Source organism: Canis aureus, chromosome 6, assembly GCF_053574225.1.
Source record: "Canis aureus isolate CA01 chromosome 6, VMU_Caureus_v.1.0, whole genome shotgun sequence".
Lineage (NCBI taxonomy): Eukaryota > Metazoa > Chordata > Mammalia > Carnivora > Canidae > Canis > Canis aureus.
In genome coordinates this window covers 72,889,408-72,906,705 of record NC_135616.1, presented here as the reverse complement: position 1 = coordinate 72,906,705, position 17,298 = coordinate 72,889,408, and the positions used below count along the sequence as shown (strand labels likewise).

At 54.6% G+C, this 17,298-nt stretch overlaps 1 protein-coding gene across 1 annotated transcript in view; it reads left to right on the top strand.

Annotated features, from left to right (window-relative positions):
* Positions 1–1,461: 1,461 nt before the first annotated feature.
* The window catches only part of CAMK1G (calcium/calmodulin dependent protein kinase IG), a 30,319-nt gene continuing 14,482 nt past the window's right edge, over positions 1,462–17,298 (top strand). Inside the window, exons 1-2 of the mRNA XM_077902233.1 lie at positions 1,462–1,672; positions 13,069–13,189. Of these exons, the coding sequence (XP_077758359.1) occupies positions 13,098–13,189 (92 nt within the window). The 5' untranslated portion in view covers positions 1,462–1,672; positions 13,069–13,097. The remainder of the gene's footprint in view (positions 1,673–13,068; positions 13,190–17,298) is intronic.

Sequence of the window (17,298 nt, the reverse complement as noted above, 5' to 3'; positions counted from 1 at the left end):
TCGATCTATTCTTTTCCTTGCGTCCACATGAAATACGGGAGGGTACACCAGAAACTAATAAGGCTGGCAACCTATAGAGGGCAGGGCAGGGAATTGCAGTGGGTGAGACACCTCAATGTATGTCTTCTTTTTTTTTTTCCCAAAGATTTTGTTTATTTATTTATTTGAGAGAGAGAGAGAGAGAGAAAGAGAGAGAGTAATCAGGGGGAGGGGCAGAGGGAAAGGGAGTGAGAAGTAGACTCCGCACTGAGCAAGGAGCCCAACGTGGGACTCAGCGTGGGGCTTGATTCCAGGACCCTGGGATCACGACCTGAGCTGAAGGCAGCCGCTTAACCAACTGAGCCACCCAGGCACCCCTGCTCAATGTATGTCTTTTAATATAGTTCTGATTTCTGACCCACGTGAATGCGCTATTCATTCAAAAAACACAAATGATTAAAAAAAAACTGAAAAGGCACAATTTAAAAGCTAATTCGAAGCAACAACTGAAAGTGAGTAACAGCTGATTGGATTTGGAAGGCAACGAAAGAACCAACACAGCCGAACAAAGTGCCTGGCTCTCCAATTTGAGTGTCTGGGAAAGTGGTAGCTCTGCAGCCTCTCTGGGGAAACGGGGAGAGTGGTTTGAGGGAGGCTATTATATATTCAGGATTATTTGTGGGTGGAAGTGGACTTTTGGAGGTTAAGGTAGGGTCGACAACACTGAGTGGGAGTGGGGGGTGTTGATTTGGGACATTTACGTGATGGTAAATGGTACGTGATGGTAACAGACCCTGTGAGTGGATATTGAGATTAAGAGTAGACAAGGAGAAAGCAAGAGGGCAGAAGACAGAAGTTCAAGGAACCTATGCTGAAGGATTAGTCAAAAGGAGGCTGAGATGGTCAAGGGCAGGATGGAGAGGTGAGTGCCAGGGAACGGAGTCAGGATGGTAGGTTTTGGGATCAGGATGGAGAGGTGAGTGCCAGGGAGCAGAGTCAGGATGGTAGGTTTTGGGATCAGGATGCTATGCTTCTAGAAACAGGGGAGAGGAGATACATCAGAGACATGATGGAACCACCCAGCAGAGGGTCCCCCCTGCTTCTCTTCCCATTCTATAAAAGACGACAACTGGACACACAAGGGTCTTCGTCCCCCACATTTCAACCAATGTAGATATCCTATTGCTCAGAAAGGTGTTTTTAAACAATACACTCCAGCAACGGAGTAGTTAAAAGAGAAACTGAGGCAGGCAGTCCTAGAAAGCTTCTCGGATTTTCTGCTAGCACCCCATTCAGGCCAATGGAAGATTGTAATTTGAGGTTTTATTTTTGCTTTTTATTCTTCCCCCCTCTCCTTCCATTACACACATCAATGCAAACACAATTACACACACCACACACACACACACACACACACACACACACACGGCACGAAAGGGCCCTTTGCAAAAGCATTTTTCTGGATCAGACTTAATGCTGCTCGGAGGGGGGAAGAGCAGAGCAGAGGAAAGGCAGGAGATGCAAGCCACCATAGCTACTTTTCCTCCCCTTTAAGACTGCCTGGTTACGGTCCTGGGAAAGAAAACCCCTGCATTCCTCCCCTTTAATTCGGTTTATTGTTAAAGCACTGGAGCAGCTAATCCTCCCAGACCTGTAGGAGCTGGAGTAGGAGCACCATTCCTTCTGACTCCGGGTAAGATGAGTCTGATTCTTTTCTTGGCTTTGGGAGGTTCCCTTGCTTAGGGGGAGGCAGGTGGCACGTAGAGATGTGTTCGAAGAGCCACTTTTGCAAGCAACTTGGGTATTCTATTCCTTTTAGCCCCATTTCCAGTCTTGCCTGACTCTTGTGGTATCAAGGGTAAGTTGTAGCTGCTTTGGAAAATAAGTCTGAATGGGGGCCCAGGTGGCACCTCCTTGCGGAGCCATCTGCCATCACTTCAGGGTTGGTGTGAGTGGGAACCGTTTGCACTTCTGAGCCGCGCAAGGGGAGCAAAATATCCATGTATGTCCCTCTTGCACCGCCTGCCTGCAGGCTGCATCTGAGGGGCAATTCTCAGGGCCACCCGGGAGGGGCTGCCCATCTGCAGAGGTGGGGACCTCCAGCGGGCTTGCACCCCTGCCTCCTTGCCCATCCTGCATCTCTTAACCTCTCTGACCCCATCGGTCAAGGGCCCATGCCCTTCTGCCTACCTGTCTGGGTTGTTGTGACTGTTAAGAGAGCCAGTGGGCAAAAAGGTAGTTTGTAAACAGCCTGTGGCTCTGCAAACCCCCAGGGAGCGGACCAGCCTCAGTCCCTTCAGGCAGGGTCCAGGGACAGGCTCCAGCTCCACGGCCACCTGGGCTGTGTTAGGATGCAGAACTCAGGGTGTCGGTCACAAGGCGGCTCCCTCACCTTCTCCAGGGGCAGGTCCATCTCCCTTCTGTCTTTAAACTTCCCCAGCTGGGCGGGCAGGTGAGATGTTAACGGAAGGTCTGGATTCTCCACCCCCACCCGCGCTGTGGCCCCTTCTCCCCACGTAACTTTGACGCACAAGCATTAACCCCGAGGCTCCCGGAGGCGGCTGCCAGGGCTGGCCCGGGTCTGGCGGTTGTGCCTGGCTGGCCAGCTGCTGGCTCTGGGACCGGATCAATTAACTGGTCAGGAGGAAAATCTCTGCGAGGGGTCAAAGAGTCAAGCAGGTTCCTGTTGGGGAAGGAGATGATCTTTCCCAGAGCAGAGGCCAGAAGCACCCCGGCCCCTGGCGGTCCTTGTGACCCAGGCTTAACCAGGGCCAAAGATGAGATCCAATAGGCCATAACACAAAGTGCTTAGTAATACCTGATGTGGGAAACACACGTGCCTTTAGCACGAGCCCACCAAGCCGGTGGGGCAAATAGTATTTCTCCCTCCCTATGGACAAGACCACTGAGACTCAAAGAGGCTTGCCTAGGGTTGCAAAGCTGGATATTGGTGGTATCCAGTTAACGACAGCATCATTTGAATCCAGAACTTCTGACATCATCAGTGACCTTTCCGTGATACTGCAGATAGCTATCATGTGTTGGGGGCAGTGGCTGGCAGGCAGGTGTGTGTTAAGAGCACTCTTGAGAATGCACAAAACTTTGGGAAAGAAGTCCGAGTGACAGGAGGTTTGAGCTGGAGCCCGGAGAGGCAGAGGATGGCCTGGCCTCAGAGCCCTTCTCAGAGCCTCAGAGTCAGCTATTCCAGGGGGGGCTTGGTCAGGTGCTGGGGTTGCAGGAACGTGTCCCAAGGATGAGGCGAGGTACGTGAAACCAGGTGATCACTTCCAGGAGAGAGGCAACAGGTTTTGTGGAGGCTCTGATACACTGGGGTTCCCAGTCCAGCTCTGCCATTGACCCTCGGATTTGGGGCATTTTCTGTAACATTTCTACCCAGCAGTACTCAGCTGTGAAATGGGCATCACAACACCTCCTCTAAAGGCAGCAGCGAGGTGCCAGGGAGGGGAGGTGATGCAGATGGAGTGCCCCGGGGGTGTCCGTACTCCTCACGGCCTGGGAGCACTTCCTGGGAGCACTACAGGCAGCGGGCAGCGGCACCTTTGCTCCCTCTCCCGCGCTCCCGAGCTGCCCAGGGCTGCACCGAGCTCCCCGTGGCCGCACCGAGCTGCCCGCGGTCCGACCGAGCTGCCCAGGGCTGCACCGAGCTCCCTGCGGCCCGACCGAGCTGCCCGTGGCTGCACCGAGCTGCCCGCGGCCCGACCGAGCTGTCCCAGCTGTCCGTGGCTGCACCCAGCTGCCCACGGCCCGACTGAGCTGCCCAGGGCTGCACCGAGCTGCCCGCGGCCCAACCGAGCTGCCCGCGGCCCCACCAAGCTGTCCAGGGCTGCACCGAGCTCCCTGCGGCCCGACCGAGCTGCCCGTGGCTGCATCGAGCTGCCCGCGGCCCGACCGAGCTGCCCGGGGCCGCACGGAGCTGCCCGCGGCCCGACTGAGCTGCCCAGGGCTGCACCGAGCTGCCTGCGGCCCGACTGAGCTGCCCGTGGCTGCACCGAGCTGCCCGCGGCCCGACCGAGCTGCCCGTGGCTGCATCGAGCTGCCCGCGGCCCGACCGAGCTGCCCGGGGCCGCACGGAGCTGCCCGCGGCCCGACTGAGCTGCCCAGGGCTGCACCGAGCTGCCCGCGGCCCCACCGAGCTGCCCGTGGCTGCACCGAGCTGCCCGCGGCCCCACCGAGCTGCCCGGGGCTGCACCGAGCTGCCCGCGGCCCGACCGAGCTGCTCGGGGCTGCACTGAGCTGCCCGGGCCGCCGGGTGAATGAGCCGCAACATGAATGAGACGGAGCGGCCGCGCGCGTCGCTACAACCGCAGGCGCGTCCCCGCGGCCACCGCCAGGGAGGGGCCGGGGCTCGGCGGGGCGGGGCGGGGCGGGGCGGGGCGGGGGGGGGGCGGCTCGGAGGGGGGCGCCCAGCACCTGCGCCAAGGCGGCACCTCCTGCGGAGTCCGGCTTAAGGGCGGCGCGTGGCAGAGGCACCGTCACTATTACCCTTGAAAACTCCTTGGAGAGGTGGCCCCGGGGACCAGCGTGACGCCCGAGGAGAGACCCTTGGCTCGCGGTGCTGCCCAGGGCGGCGGCCGAGCTCCCTCTGCTCTTGGTTCAGCACCGGGTGAAGCAGTTGGTTTGCATTTCAGGGCCGGGATGTATGAAACATTAGGTATTTTTAAACACTTTAGAGTCACAGTGAGCTGAGGTGTCCCCGCTGTGAAGCGCACTTGGGAGCAGAGCCGCTGGGGGGACCCCGGGTTGATTGGCGGCTCCTGTCGCGCGCTCACCTCTATCTAGTTAGTGTCTCGTTTCCCCTTCTTTCTCCCCAGCGCCTGGTGTTTATTTAATTCGCGTGCCTGTAACGGGGACCCCCTGCATAGTGTGACAGAGGTTGCAGGGTGATTCTGCGCCCCAGATGCCCCAGGAAGGTGGAGACACAGAGCAGGGATCATTATTCCCATTCAGCAGAGGAGGAAACTGAGGCTCCACGGGGTTAGGAGCACAAGAGGAATCAGTGGCACACCCTTGCCCTCTCCAGGGACTCCTAGGTCTTGGCCCTCCCGCCACCAAATGAAGCCTTGGAGGATGTTTTGTAAGAGGCACACAGTAAATCTTAAGCAACATGTGAGTTCTGACCTGTCCCTGCAGCCGGAGGGATTGGCTTAGACCTAAATGTGTGTTTGAGCCTGAAATAAACTGCAGGAGGCGATTGAAAAACGTCCTTCCTCGGTGATTCTGTGAACCGAAAGTGCCACGCAGCCCTGGCCCTGGAGCCGGGCTGCGTGGGGGAGCCGGGGATGGAGCCCATGTTCCTTGCAGCTTCGTCCACCCAGAAGTCTCCGGGAGGCTTTAAGGTCCAGGGCCTGGGCTTGAGCTGCGGCCCTCGGCCCTCGAATGGGGAATGGATTGTGACAGCTCGCACAGGCCCAGCTGTGTGCCTCTGACACCGCGGCTGGCGAGAGCATGGCTATGACCTGAGGCTGCTGGAAACTTCCTCTGTTGCTCAAGCAAATGCAGAATCACAAAGTTATCAGAGGAGGCCAGTCTCCCTGTTTTCCCAAGTAGGCTCTGGGCAGCCCTGGACACCCTGGGTGCTAGCAGGTGCGACACAAGGAAGGTTTCACCGTCCAGTAAATTGGGGGGGCGGGGATGCCAGGTTAGAGGGCATTAACCAAGCATCTTTAAGAGTCATCAGAGCCTTCAACAAGCTAATGTGGATCATGAATCTCTAATAGGAGCAGCAAATCCACTTTGCACACAGAAAGCCTCCTGGGACTAATATGCTAAAAATCAAACTTCAAGGAACCTTGATCTATTCCAGTCTCCTCTTCTCTCTAAGGACAAAGGTGGAAACCCAGAGAAGTACGGTGTTCTGCCTGGAGCTGCACAGCTCCTCGGTACCAAATCGAAACTGGAACCAGAACTTGAGCCCGCTCTTTCTTTCTTTCTTTCTTTCTTTCTTTCTTTCTTTCTTTCTTTTTCTTTTCTTTTTTTTTTTTTAGCCCTTTCTAATGTCCCTCTCAATCCAAAGGATGACACAAAGTCCAATATGGGTCAGAGTCCAGGAAACTGGGGATCAGGACAAGAAAACATCCGAGCGTTAGTTAGCCTTTAGCCCCTCACCAAGCCATTTATATGTTGCCATGACTCCGTGAGCCCCAGCCCGGAGGCAGAGAGCACATTCTTATGAAAGATGACCCATCCGATAACCTCCCTCCCAGAACCCACCAGCTTTTCTGAGTCATGCTCCCAAGAAATGGAAAACCCTGGAAGCAGACTGCAAAGCAGTCTTAGGGTGGGCTGATTCCACTGAGGTCAATAAGAGAGCCACATGCAGTACCTCAGGAAGGCTCTGAGGTGAGCTTACCATGCCCCAAGTGATGCGCCCTTGCTTGCCCAGAAGCCCCAAGTGGGGGAGCATAGCTAAGGCCCAGTGGCTCTTCCCCTGGGTAGAGTTGAGAGCCATTATCTGTGGGTCCAAGGGTACTGGGATGCTACTCCAAGATTCTCTCCTTCCTTCTATCTCCTCTGGGTTGGTCCTAGCCAATTTAGGAGCCCTGCTTGGGCTGGGGAAACACACAGTGAATTGAATTGAATTGAGTTGAATTGAACCAAATGCCTGGATTAAAACATGGTGTGCCCAAGGCTCTGGGATGGTTTATCAGGAGGGGTGGCTTTTAAGCTGTTAGTCCAAGTGATTCGTTTAATAAGCCCCTCAGAGCAGCTAGGACTCCCCATAGGAAGTTTTTGATAAGGAGGCTTTGTGGAGCAGGGTGGGCAGGAGTGAGGGGCCAGGGAGAGGGTCCAGGGCAGTGTGAGGTCATGAGACGACCGCGCATCTTTGGGACATGGTGATGGCAATGAGGAGGCCCCTGAAGATAAGCCTCGTCGGCCTTAGAGTTCTTCTGGTGCCGGTGCTGTTCCTGTGACCAAATGGAGCTTGGGAAGGAGAGAAGGACAGGGGTCGGTCTTCCATGGAAGAAGCGTGAGAAGGGCACCTGCCTCCCGGGCTCATAGCCCAAGCATCTCTCAGCAGCACCTCATAAATAGCCAGGCTGGATGTCACCACGGATCACACGGCCTGTCCCCAGAAGCACAGAAAGGGTGGTGCTCAGAGGCAGAGTCCACCCCGGGGCTGCATGGCCTGCCCTTTAGGGAGAACTTTGCCCTCTGCGGTGTCCTCCCCAGCTGTGGAACTGTGTCCCGACACAGCAGGAAGACCACCCCGAAAACTCGGACGGAGCCCTGCCCGGGGCGAGGCGCTGCACGAGGCCTAAGGGAGACAAGGAGATGGGCCAGGTTCGGTCCACGTGGAGTTACTTTCTCGGGAAGACGTGACCTCAGACTGTCATAGGTCGTACAGAAGCAAGGAGCTGGCTCATGTGACAGAGTGGCTTTGGGTGGGTGGAGGGACCGATGCCGGATAGTGTCCCACGTGCTGCTGAACAAGAGCCAGACCCAGGCCCTGAGAGGTGATGGTGGCCTTCCGTGGCCACTCTGCCCTGCCCACTGCAGGGCTCTAAACAGAGCCTCGCCGTGACACCCTTAGACAGGAGGCCCCGTGGCCTTCCCTTCCCAGGGCATGGGTCTTCTTGCTGCGGGTCCCTCTCTAGCCAGTAGACAATTGTCCTCCCACCCTATACCGAAGTTAAGTCGGATTCCCTGATGGCCCCAATGCTCTCTCCTGGGCCCTCCTCCCCACTGGATCATTGGACCAGTGTGGACGGGGCTCTTGGCCTATGTGGGCTCGGTACTAGGCACTAGGGATTCCAGCTGAGTAACACAGGGCGCCTGCAGCACCCGCAGTGGGGGGGTGGCCCGGGAGTGGGGGACCCACGCATCCGCAATCAATCTACAACCGACCTCTGAATGGCTTGAGCACGTTCATTTGCCAGCTCCCCTCCTGCAGGCGTGTGGTTTTAGTTGTTTATTTACACACCTACGCTTGGTCTTTCCAACTTGATGGGAAGCACTCTTTTCTTTAAAGATTTTATTTATTTGTTCATGAGAGACACACAGAGAGAGGCAGAGACACAGGCAGAGGGAGAAGCAGGCTCCCTATGAGGAGCCCGATGCGGGACTCGAACCCAGGGCCCCGGGATCATTCCCTGAGCTGAAGGCAGATGCTCAGCTGCTGAGCCACCCCGATGCCCCGATTGGAAGCATTTTTTAAGGGCCTCGTGTCACAGCCACGTCTGCTGTAGCCCTGGGGGGAATGAAGGAGTGTTGTCTCCAACAAGTCAAAGGTGGTCCCCATGAGCAAGGCCACTGCCTCGGCCGGGAGTCATTTCTGCGGAACATCCGTGAGGGTCCTGCCCTGTTGAGGAGTGAGGGTCACAGATGCCAACACCCTCGGCGTCTCCTGAGCTACAGGGTGACCTCAGTTGTACCTCAGCAGTGGCTCTTCCCGAGCCCTGAAGCCCAGTGGAGGCTGTGGCCGGAGAGAGGGAGAGGTGGGCATACTTTGGGAACAAGTGACAGCCATCCTGGGGCTTCAGGCTTCTCAGGATGCGTTTTCTTTTCCTTCTAGAGAACCTAGATAGCAGCAGGAGTCGGGGAGCAGGGCGAGGACTTCGAGGGAAAGAAGCAGGGAGAATGTGGGCGCCCCTCTGAGAGCCCCTGGTTAGACCTCCGTGGAGCTGGGCGGGGGCCTGGGGACCTCCCTGCGGTTGGGGGGTGGTGGTGGCGGGAATGACCCAGGGTTTTTGGGGTCTGGGGCGTACCCCTCCCCGCCCCGAGTTTTCCACATTGCTCTGAAGATAGAGCTAAATTGTTAGGCTTGAGTGTATGGGAGGAGGGGTGGGCGGGAAAGATGTGTTCTTATAGCCGGCTTAGCTAAGAATACTATGTTTTTAAGCTATTTAAGAGAGATGGGAGAGAAGGAACAGGGAGTACAGATCTGCTAATGAGGTGGTCGTGCCTCCCGGAGAGCAGGCCCGGGTTCCGCCGGGCTCCAGCAGGGGGAGCGACGCACACCCAGCTGCTGGCCCCAGAGCTGGAAAGAAGAGTCTGGATTGGAGGGCGCCTGGGTGGCCCAGTGGTCCAGCATCTGCCTCTGGCTCAGGTCGTGATCCCCGCAGGGAGCCTGCTTCCCCCCCTGCCGATGTCTCTGCATCTCCCTCTGTGTCTCTCATGGTAAATAAATAAAATCTTTAAAGAAAAAAAAAAAAAGAAGAAGATGCTTGATTGGGTCTTTACCTGGATAAGCAGCATCTGCAGGCCTGGGGGGTCTGTGAAGGGGAGAGAGACAGACACACACGCACAGACCGACCCTGTCGGTTCAGCTCCTCTGACTGTCCACCCCGACACCCCCATACGTCCGTCGAGACTCCCAGCTGCAGTGTCCACGCTAAGAAGCACTCGATCCACGCCCAGATGCCAACCTCTCTGATAAGTGGAAGCTGCCAGATTTGGGGCTGAGACTCTGCAGAGCGGCATCCGGATAAAGATAGCCCGGATTCTAATATCTCATCTTCCCCAAAGCAGCCTGCCAGTCGGAGTTCTTTTGTCTCTGCCTTGTCACTGTGCCCTCCAAATCAAGGACCAGGCCACCGCATGGCTGGCGAGTCCTCCTCTGGCTAGCGGGCCCTGAACTGCTGCGTCCCTCTGGGCTGCCACCCTCCCAGGATGAGCAAATCCACAGACGGACCTGAGGATACAAGCACAAACCAGATCTACGCGGGAATGTGCTAAATGCTAAGGGATTCGTAGTATTAACTCGCATGCGTTTTTCATAATATCGGCCACCAGTTCGCGTACAGCCAGGCTGCAGGTTTACACGCAATCCTGAAGTGAGCAAAGGAAATGTAGCATCTTTATTTCCTCTAAAGTCTTTCTCGCGAACCCAAAAGGGAAATGGGCAACTTTAAATGTGAACTTGTTCATCACAGCGTCTCGGGTTCAGCAGAGTCTCGTTGCGCTGCCTCAGTTTCTCCCGGGAAAGCACACAGCCTTGAGACGGCTTCTCCTCCTCTTGCTCTACGTCCGGGACATTTTATGTGATAAGGTGCTTACCTGACTTGGTTGTAGATAGGAGAAGGGGGCCTCAGACTCATCGGGGACCTCAGATCCCAGGGATCTGGGATCTCACCAGAGGACGACTGGTGACCTCTGAGGTGTGACTGGTCCCACCTGGGGGCGTCATGCTGACACCCTCCGCGAAAGGCCCAGCTCCCAGCCATTTGCTTCCACCTGAGAAGCCCCGATTAAAGCTGTCTCTTCTTCCGGACCCCAGGGAACAGGCCCTCTAGCAGCTCTATGTCCCTTCACCAGGGCCATGATAAATGTTAAAGGACTGGTTCTCCAAGATAGGGGGATGACTTGGGGAGAAGCCCTGGTTCATGTAGCGTTTGCCCGCGTCCATGGTGTCAGTGCTCCCACTGTGGCCAATTTCAAGCCCACAACCTGAGACCTCTAACCACAGAGCTGGGGACACCCCTACGGTTCGGCTGTCGTGACCTGAAGCAAGCTGGCTGCAGCCCCCCGCAGGCCCTGGGGAACTTCTGGGGTCCCTAAGGGTCATGCCACCCCATCTCCCCCTAGGCCTGCCCCATGATTACTTCCCACCTTGTTGAGTGTGGTTGTGGTCAAGTACCTCCCGCGCGTAGAGCTTCCCACCGGGTGGGAAGCCCACCCATCCGTGTCACCGCGGTCCCCCATTCCTGGATGGGTGTTCTACTCCGTAAGTGTGTGAAAGCAAAGATGCGTGCTTCGGGCAACTACACTCACCTCCCCCGTATCCTCACCAGGATCCACTGGGACCAAAATTGTCAAGCACACCTGTTCCCCTCCCATGGGGCCCTCGCTTGTGTCATGTTCCTCTTATTCATAGGAGCTTACAGGTTTCCCTCTATGCTACAGACCCTATTTTGTGACATGAGCCCTCCCGATGGGGATTACCAGGAGTGAAAACACATCAGCTTAGTACCCCTGAATATTGTCTCTGTCACAACGGTTTAGTATCTGTGAGACAAATGTGCTAAGTCTCTACGTCCACTATTTCATGTAACCTGCACCATGACCATAGATGGCTCTATCCCCATTTTACAGATGAGCTAACAGACTCAGAGGTCAGTAACTTGCCTAAGGCCGTTCGAATAAAATAACCAACAGTGGTAGAATTTGAACTCAGGTTGACCTCCAAATCTCTACTCTTTACCTGATGCCAAATTGTGGAGGCACAAAATTTCTCTTTGTTCTGAGAAGACCCCATGGATCCTATAGGAACTTGTTTTTTAAGACTATATTATTTATTTATTCATGAGAGACACAGAGAGAGAGGCAGAGACATAGGCAGAGGGAGAAGCAGTCTCCCCACGGGGAGCCCGATGCAGGACTCGATCCTAGGACCCCGGGATCAAGCCCTGAGCCAAAGGCAGATGCTCAACTACTGAGCCACCCAGGTGCCCCCACAGGAATTTTTTTAAATGGGGGAAGGAGGTGCATTGCCCAAGAGATGCAGCCATTGGGCATATTTTCCTACTTCTTAGTTAGGTCCAAAGAGAATAGGGAAAAAGAGGCAGCTAGGGCAGAGAGATTCCCCCCAACCCACCCAGCCACCCCCCACGCACATGTTTCTCTCAAGTATTCATGCCTCACCAAGGGCGCTGTCACCCTGAAACTCCTACCAGAGACAGTCTAGCCAGCCTAGACTCCTCTCACCGCCCTGTGGGCACATCCCCTGGTATCCTACATAATAGGAACCCCAGAACGTATCCCGAGCCCACCCCTTCTCTCCCTCACTACTGCCACAATCCAAGCCACCGTCATTTCCCTCCTGGACTTGTGTCCCACCCATTTTCCATATATCAGCTCTTACTCCCCCGACCCCATTGTCCACAAAGCAGCTGGAGTGAGCTCTAACGCATCAGTGGTGTAATTCCTCTGCAAAAAATCTTTCCATATCTTGCCCTCTTGCTTAGAAGAAAATCCAGTACCTTCAGGAGAGCCTATAAGGCCTTATATGGTCTGCCCCCTGCCTGCCTTCCCCTGCCCACTCACCGCCCCGTGTCATGCAGGGTTCATCTGCTCCAGCCACACTGTCCCATCCGTCCCTTCAGGCTCTGGTCCCGGTTTTCCTACACTAGGTCACCGCGTACATGGTACTTCACTTGTTCCTGGCATGCCTCCTGTGGGCCTGCCGGTCCCAGGAAGACAGAACCATCACCTGTACGTAGCCAGCACCTGGTGCGTCATAGGTGCCGACTCTGGTGAATGGATATGGTGACTCCGGAACCCCGATAGAAAGTCGGGACAAGACTCAATTCAGATTTTAATGAATAACTATTTCCCCAGCACCGTATTAATGTTGTGGGAGTTTGGGAGCAAACAATGCTTGTTCATCTAACAAGGAACAAGCATTAGGCCCGGAACAGGTAGGAGAGAGGCAAGAGGAAACAGGACTGGGGAGGTGGGTCGACCCAGACAACATAAGGTACCAGAAGGGAAGTCGAGCTGACTCTGCGGTTTGAATCAAAACCTTGACCATCACCTGGAAACGCAGGAAATGCCTCATTCAGCTTAGATTCCCCCCCAAGGTGCATAGTTGTGTACTAATCCATACGTGGGTGTGTTACTGCCCCTATAAACATATGTACAAAGTGGACTTTGCACTACTAGACTCTCAACTCCTTGAGCGTGTAGCAAGTACAATGGGCATCCCATAAACATGCAACACATTTGTTTTAGTAATTTAGTTGTTTTTTTTTTTTAGTTTTTTTTATAGTAATTTAGTTTTTTTTTTTTTTTTTTTTTTTTTTTTAAGACAGCACACAAGAGGTGGGTGGAGGCAGGGAGCAGGTTCTCCGCTGAGCAGGGAGCTGGACACGGGGCTCGATCCCAGGACCCCAAGATCATGACCTGATCCAAAGGCAGACCCTTAACTGACTGAGCCACCAGGTGCCCTTGTTGTAGTAATTTTAAAGAGCAAGTGGAGAGAATAGACTTATTTTTGCCCATTATCCAGGTTTTGCTTCCCAATCCTTCATTCTAGCTACTATATGAAAGATGTGTTTTTGATTCTTTTTGCAATTTGTTCTTACTGTCTGAGACATTAGCTGATCAGACCCTTTGTCCCCTTCCTCAAAGTATCCCCCAAAGCTTCAACTCTGGAGGCGATGGGTCGAAAGGAAGAAGATGACTGCAGCTCCTGGAAGAAACAGACGACCAACATCCGGAAAACCTTCATCTTCATGGAAGTGCTGGGATCGTGAGTCCTGGGGCTGAGAGATGGGGCGGCCGGGCTGCGTGCTGGGCGGGGGCGTGGAGGCTGGGAGCCTGGAAGGAGTTGTTCTGGGCCAGCAGCAGCTGACAAACTAGGACTGAGACTGCAGGGACTGGGGAGGTGAGTAGGGGAAGGTAGCTTGGTTTCATAACCCTGGGCCCACAGGGAATACCAGCCCTTTCCTTAGGCAGAAAGGCCCATCCTGGCCCACCCCCGGTGACTCCCTTTCCCTACCTCTAGATCAGAGACAACTCGTGGCTTCTCACCCTGGTGGCAGGAAAGAGGGGTTCTGGGGTACCTCCAGACATTCAGTGGCCCTAGAATTTCCTGGGTCGCATCCTCCAGGGTCTTCATTTCCTCGGGCAGCAAATAGGCCAACCAACCCCCCATGTCTGCTGTAGACGGAGGAAAAGGGGCTTTTGGGGCCTAGAAAGCTGACAGGCACGTATGCCGGAGTCAGCTCCCCACGCATGCCGGAGTCAGCTCCCCACCACCATCCTCTCTGCTCTATATTTAAGTGCCATGTTGGAAAAATAAAGTCACGCCGTAGCCCAAACTCCTACCAGCCTCCGGAGTGTCTGCTTCTGCCCCTTGACAACGATTACACGGCTGGAGGAGCAGAGACAGCCTGTCTGGAGCTGACTGTCCTGTTCAGTCCTGTCTCTCCTCCGGGAGGCTGCAGGCTCTGATGCAGGCTGCCACCGGCTCCAGGCCACCAGCTCCAGGCCACCAGCTCCTCTGTGGCCTCAGGACCCCAGCTGGCCAGCTAATTAGTCTGGGCTAATTGGGCCCCAGGAAGTGAGGGGCAGTTAGTAGGCCGCCCATTCAAGCAGGCTTTCCCTTTAGCCAACTCGGGCTAAGTTTAGCTCCCTCCGCCCTGGCCAGGAGGCCATGACCTCGGGCAATGACAGCTCCCCACACCCTCATCATAGACTGAGGGGAGCCAGGCCTGGCCCCAAGGGCAGCCCCCACCCCCGGGCTCTCCCTGCTTGAGCAAGGGCTCTGAGCACACAGGAGGATCTCGGTGCTGGTGCCGGTCATCAGAGCATTGGCCCTCCATCAAGGCCCTTTGCCAAGACGGGGGTGGCTAGAGAGGGGTTTTTTGGCAGGAGAGAGGGACAAGACTCATGCGTGAATCAGAGATGATTTGCTAAGAATCCCAAAAATCAAGAGAAGGAGGGGGGAATGCCCGGGTTGACAAGTGCTTATTCACTGTCTGCTCAGATTTGTGCTGTGGGACTGTCAGACATATGCTGCTCCCAGGGGGGTCGGCGAAGTCGGCCAGGGTCCTAACCTAGAGGGACATCCAGGGACCCTGGGGAGCTTATCCCTCTACCTTTCAACTGTGAAAATATCTAAAGTTTTTAGAAAGTGAAATAATAGTACAGTGAACCGATATACTGACCACCTCAATTCAACAATTGTTAACATTTCATTATATTTGTTTTATGTACATACTTCTCTCTCTCTCTCTCTCTCTCTCTCACACACACACACACACACACACACACACACACACACACACTGATTTCCCTGAACGATTTGTAAACAGTTGCAAACATCATGACATGTCACCTTGGAATCCTTCTGTCTGCATCTCCTAGAAATAAAGGCACTTTCTTCTATATGCCCAATGGTATTGCCACACTCAAGACAGTTAATAATAATTCCCTAGTAGCATTTTGGCAGAGATAGTTTTCTGGGGTTTTTTGTCTTGTTTTGTTAAGATTTTATTTATTTATTCATGAGAGACACAGAGAGAGAGGCAGAGACACAGGCAGAGAGAGAAGCAGGCTCCCTGCAGGGAACCTGATGCAGAACTCGATCCCAGGACCCTAGGATCACTCCCTGAGCCAAAGGCATATGCTCGACCACAGAGCCACCCAGGTGTCCCTGTTTTTTTGTTTTCAAATATATATATATACAGATTCCTGATCCTAGACCTATTGCACGGGGATTCGGGGAGATAGGACCGAGCAACTAGGACTCTATTTTCCATGCTTCCAATGGCTCTAACCTATCCAGCCCCTCACTGACCTGGGGAACCAAAGGGACAAGACAGGGGACAGGTCACAGCAGTGGGGGCTGATCAGTAACTAAACAGTAGGCCCCCCTGTTGTGCCCAGGAGGGGGCCAGGCAGCCCCTGGCTGCAGACCTCCCTCCCGGGGCCTTACCGGTAGTTACCGAGGTGAGGTGGTGCAGCGCTGACGGGGAGGGAGCAGTGGGCAGCGCAGACTCCTCTGAGCGCAATGCACCAGAATCTCAGGACAAAGGCTTCTTCTCTGTAGCCCTCAGCTCCTCTGGAACACCCCGCCAGGGAGAGAATGCTTGCGGAGGTCCCCCAGAATCCCTGGGCCCTCAGGTAACCATAGAGGCACGAGGCAAAGCTTGTCCACAGCAGGGTGAGTGTCACCCAGGTCCCAGTCCCCCTCCTTTCACTGCGCAGGAAGCGGCTTTTCTCCTTGGTCCTCCCTCCCCTCACCCATCGAGCAGTCTCCCAGCAAGAGGGGAGAGCGAGTCAGGGCCCCAAAGGCAGACCAAGCTCTACCGCAGCAAAGCACTCCTGGCTCCGGAGACTCTGCTTGTCTTGCCTTCCGACCCCAGCAACTTTAGCTGCTCAAAGCTAGCTCTCTGCTCCCCAGTCTGACCAGTGGCACAATTCAGTCTTGTAACCGCTCTCCCCTGCCCTGTGACACACACACACACACACACACACACACACACACTGTACAAGGAGCTTGAGGCAGAAAAGCAGTAACACCACAATTGCCACAACACTGCACATCTCCAGGAGGCGTGATTTACACACACACTGAGATGTCAATGGCCCCCCAGGAAGGCCTTAATTCAATCTCTTTCCACAAGAGGACCCCAGTAGGTGTCAGGGGGCCACCTGTGCCTACGGGTGAAAGGGGGGACTCTGAAAGTGAGTCCTGGGAGGTCAGGGCTGGCAGGAATCCTGAGAGCTGTGCGGTTCACCTCTCTCCTTTTACAGGAGGGAAGGTGGGATCCGAAGATGAGTGGAACGCGCAGCCCATCCCAGGCCAGCCTCCTCACACATCCAGCCTCCCTCCATCCATGCAACCAACACACCTGTATTGAGCGTTTTCCATACGTGCCCAGCCAGAGGAGCTGGTACTCATGCACGTGCATCTCCCACTATTCCCTGTCTCCTACTTCACAGATGGTGCTGGACCCCGTAGCCCCCTCCCTACCTGCTGCCCTGCGCCTCCTCCATGCTGTCCCCTCGACTTCTCTAACCACCACCTGAGACGTCACTTCCAACTTTTCACTGGGCTAACTCTCGTTCATCCCTTAAAACTGAGGTCAAGGTGATCTTAAGTCTGAAGGCCAAGAATGAGGTGCTCCTTAGCTACTCCGAGCGATCGCTTTGTACCCATTAGAAAAATACCCTTTTCTACAGCCTGCTCTCTGCTGGGGAAATTAGTGTTGTCACGATTATTGTAGGAAGATGTACCGTGGTTCCAAGGGAAATGGCATCTGCCAGAGTCATGTACCAGAGCAGAGACCCTGTCCTCAACGTTCATTATCTAGGGTCTCATCATACCCCCTGCTTCTCTGTACATCTCTATTTCGCACACCAGACTCTAAGCCTCTAAGTGAGGCCAATGAGTATCCCAGGGCCTAACACTAGGGTTCCGTTAGCTGAGCAAACATTCCTTGAATGCCTAATAACATTTTGCAAATTGAATGTTAATTGCTCATTTGTCTGTGCTCTTCACTAGTCTACAGGCTTCTTAAGACCGGACACACTTACCTTTTTATCTCCAGTGTCTGACTCAGTAGGTGCTCAATAAATCTTGATTGAAGGGATGAATGAAGGAATGAAAGAATGAATAGGGGAAGCTCTGAAGGCTCTGATTAACTCTGTTCCAGTGCAGCTGGGGGGGAAACAGGAAGCTCGGACCCAGGAAACACCAAGTATTTTCTAACGCAGATTCTCAAAGTCCTTACACAAGCTTGACTGCTATTGGACCTCCATTCTAGAATCCCAGATGGCAGGGGAGAAGATGGCTCAGCTGTTTCCTCACTTACACTCTAGTGCCTCTTGTTACTACCAGGTGTTCTCCCT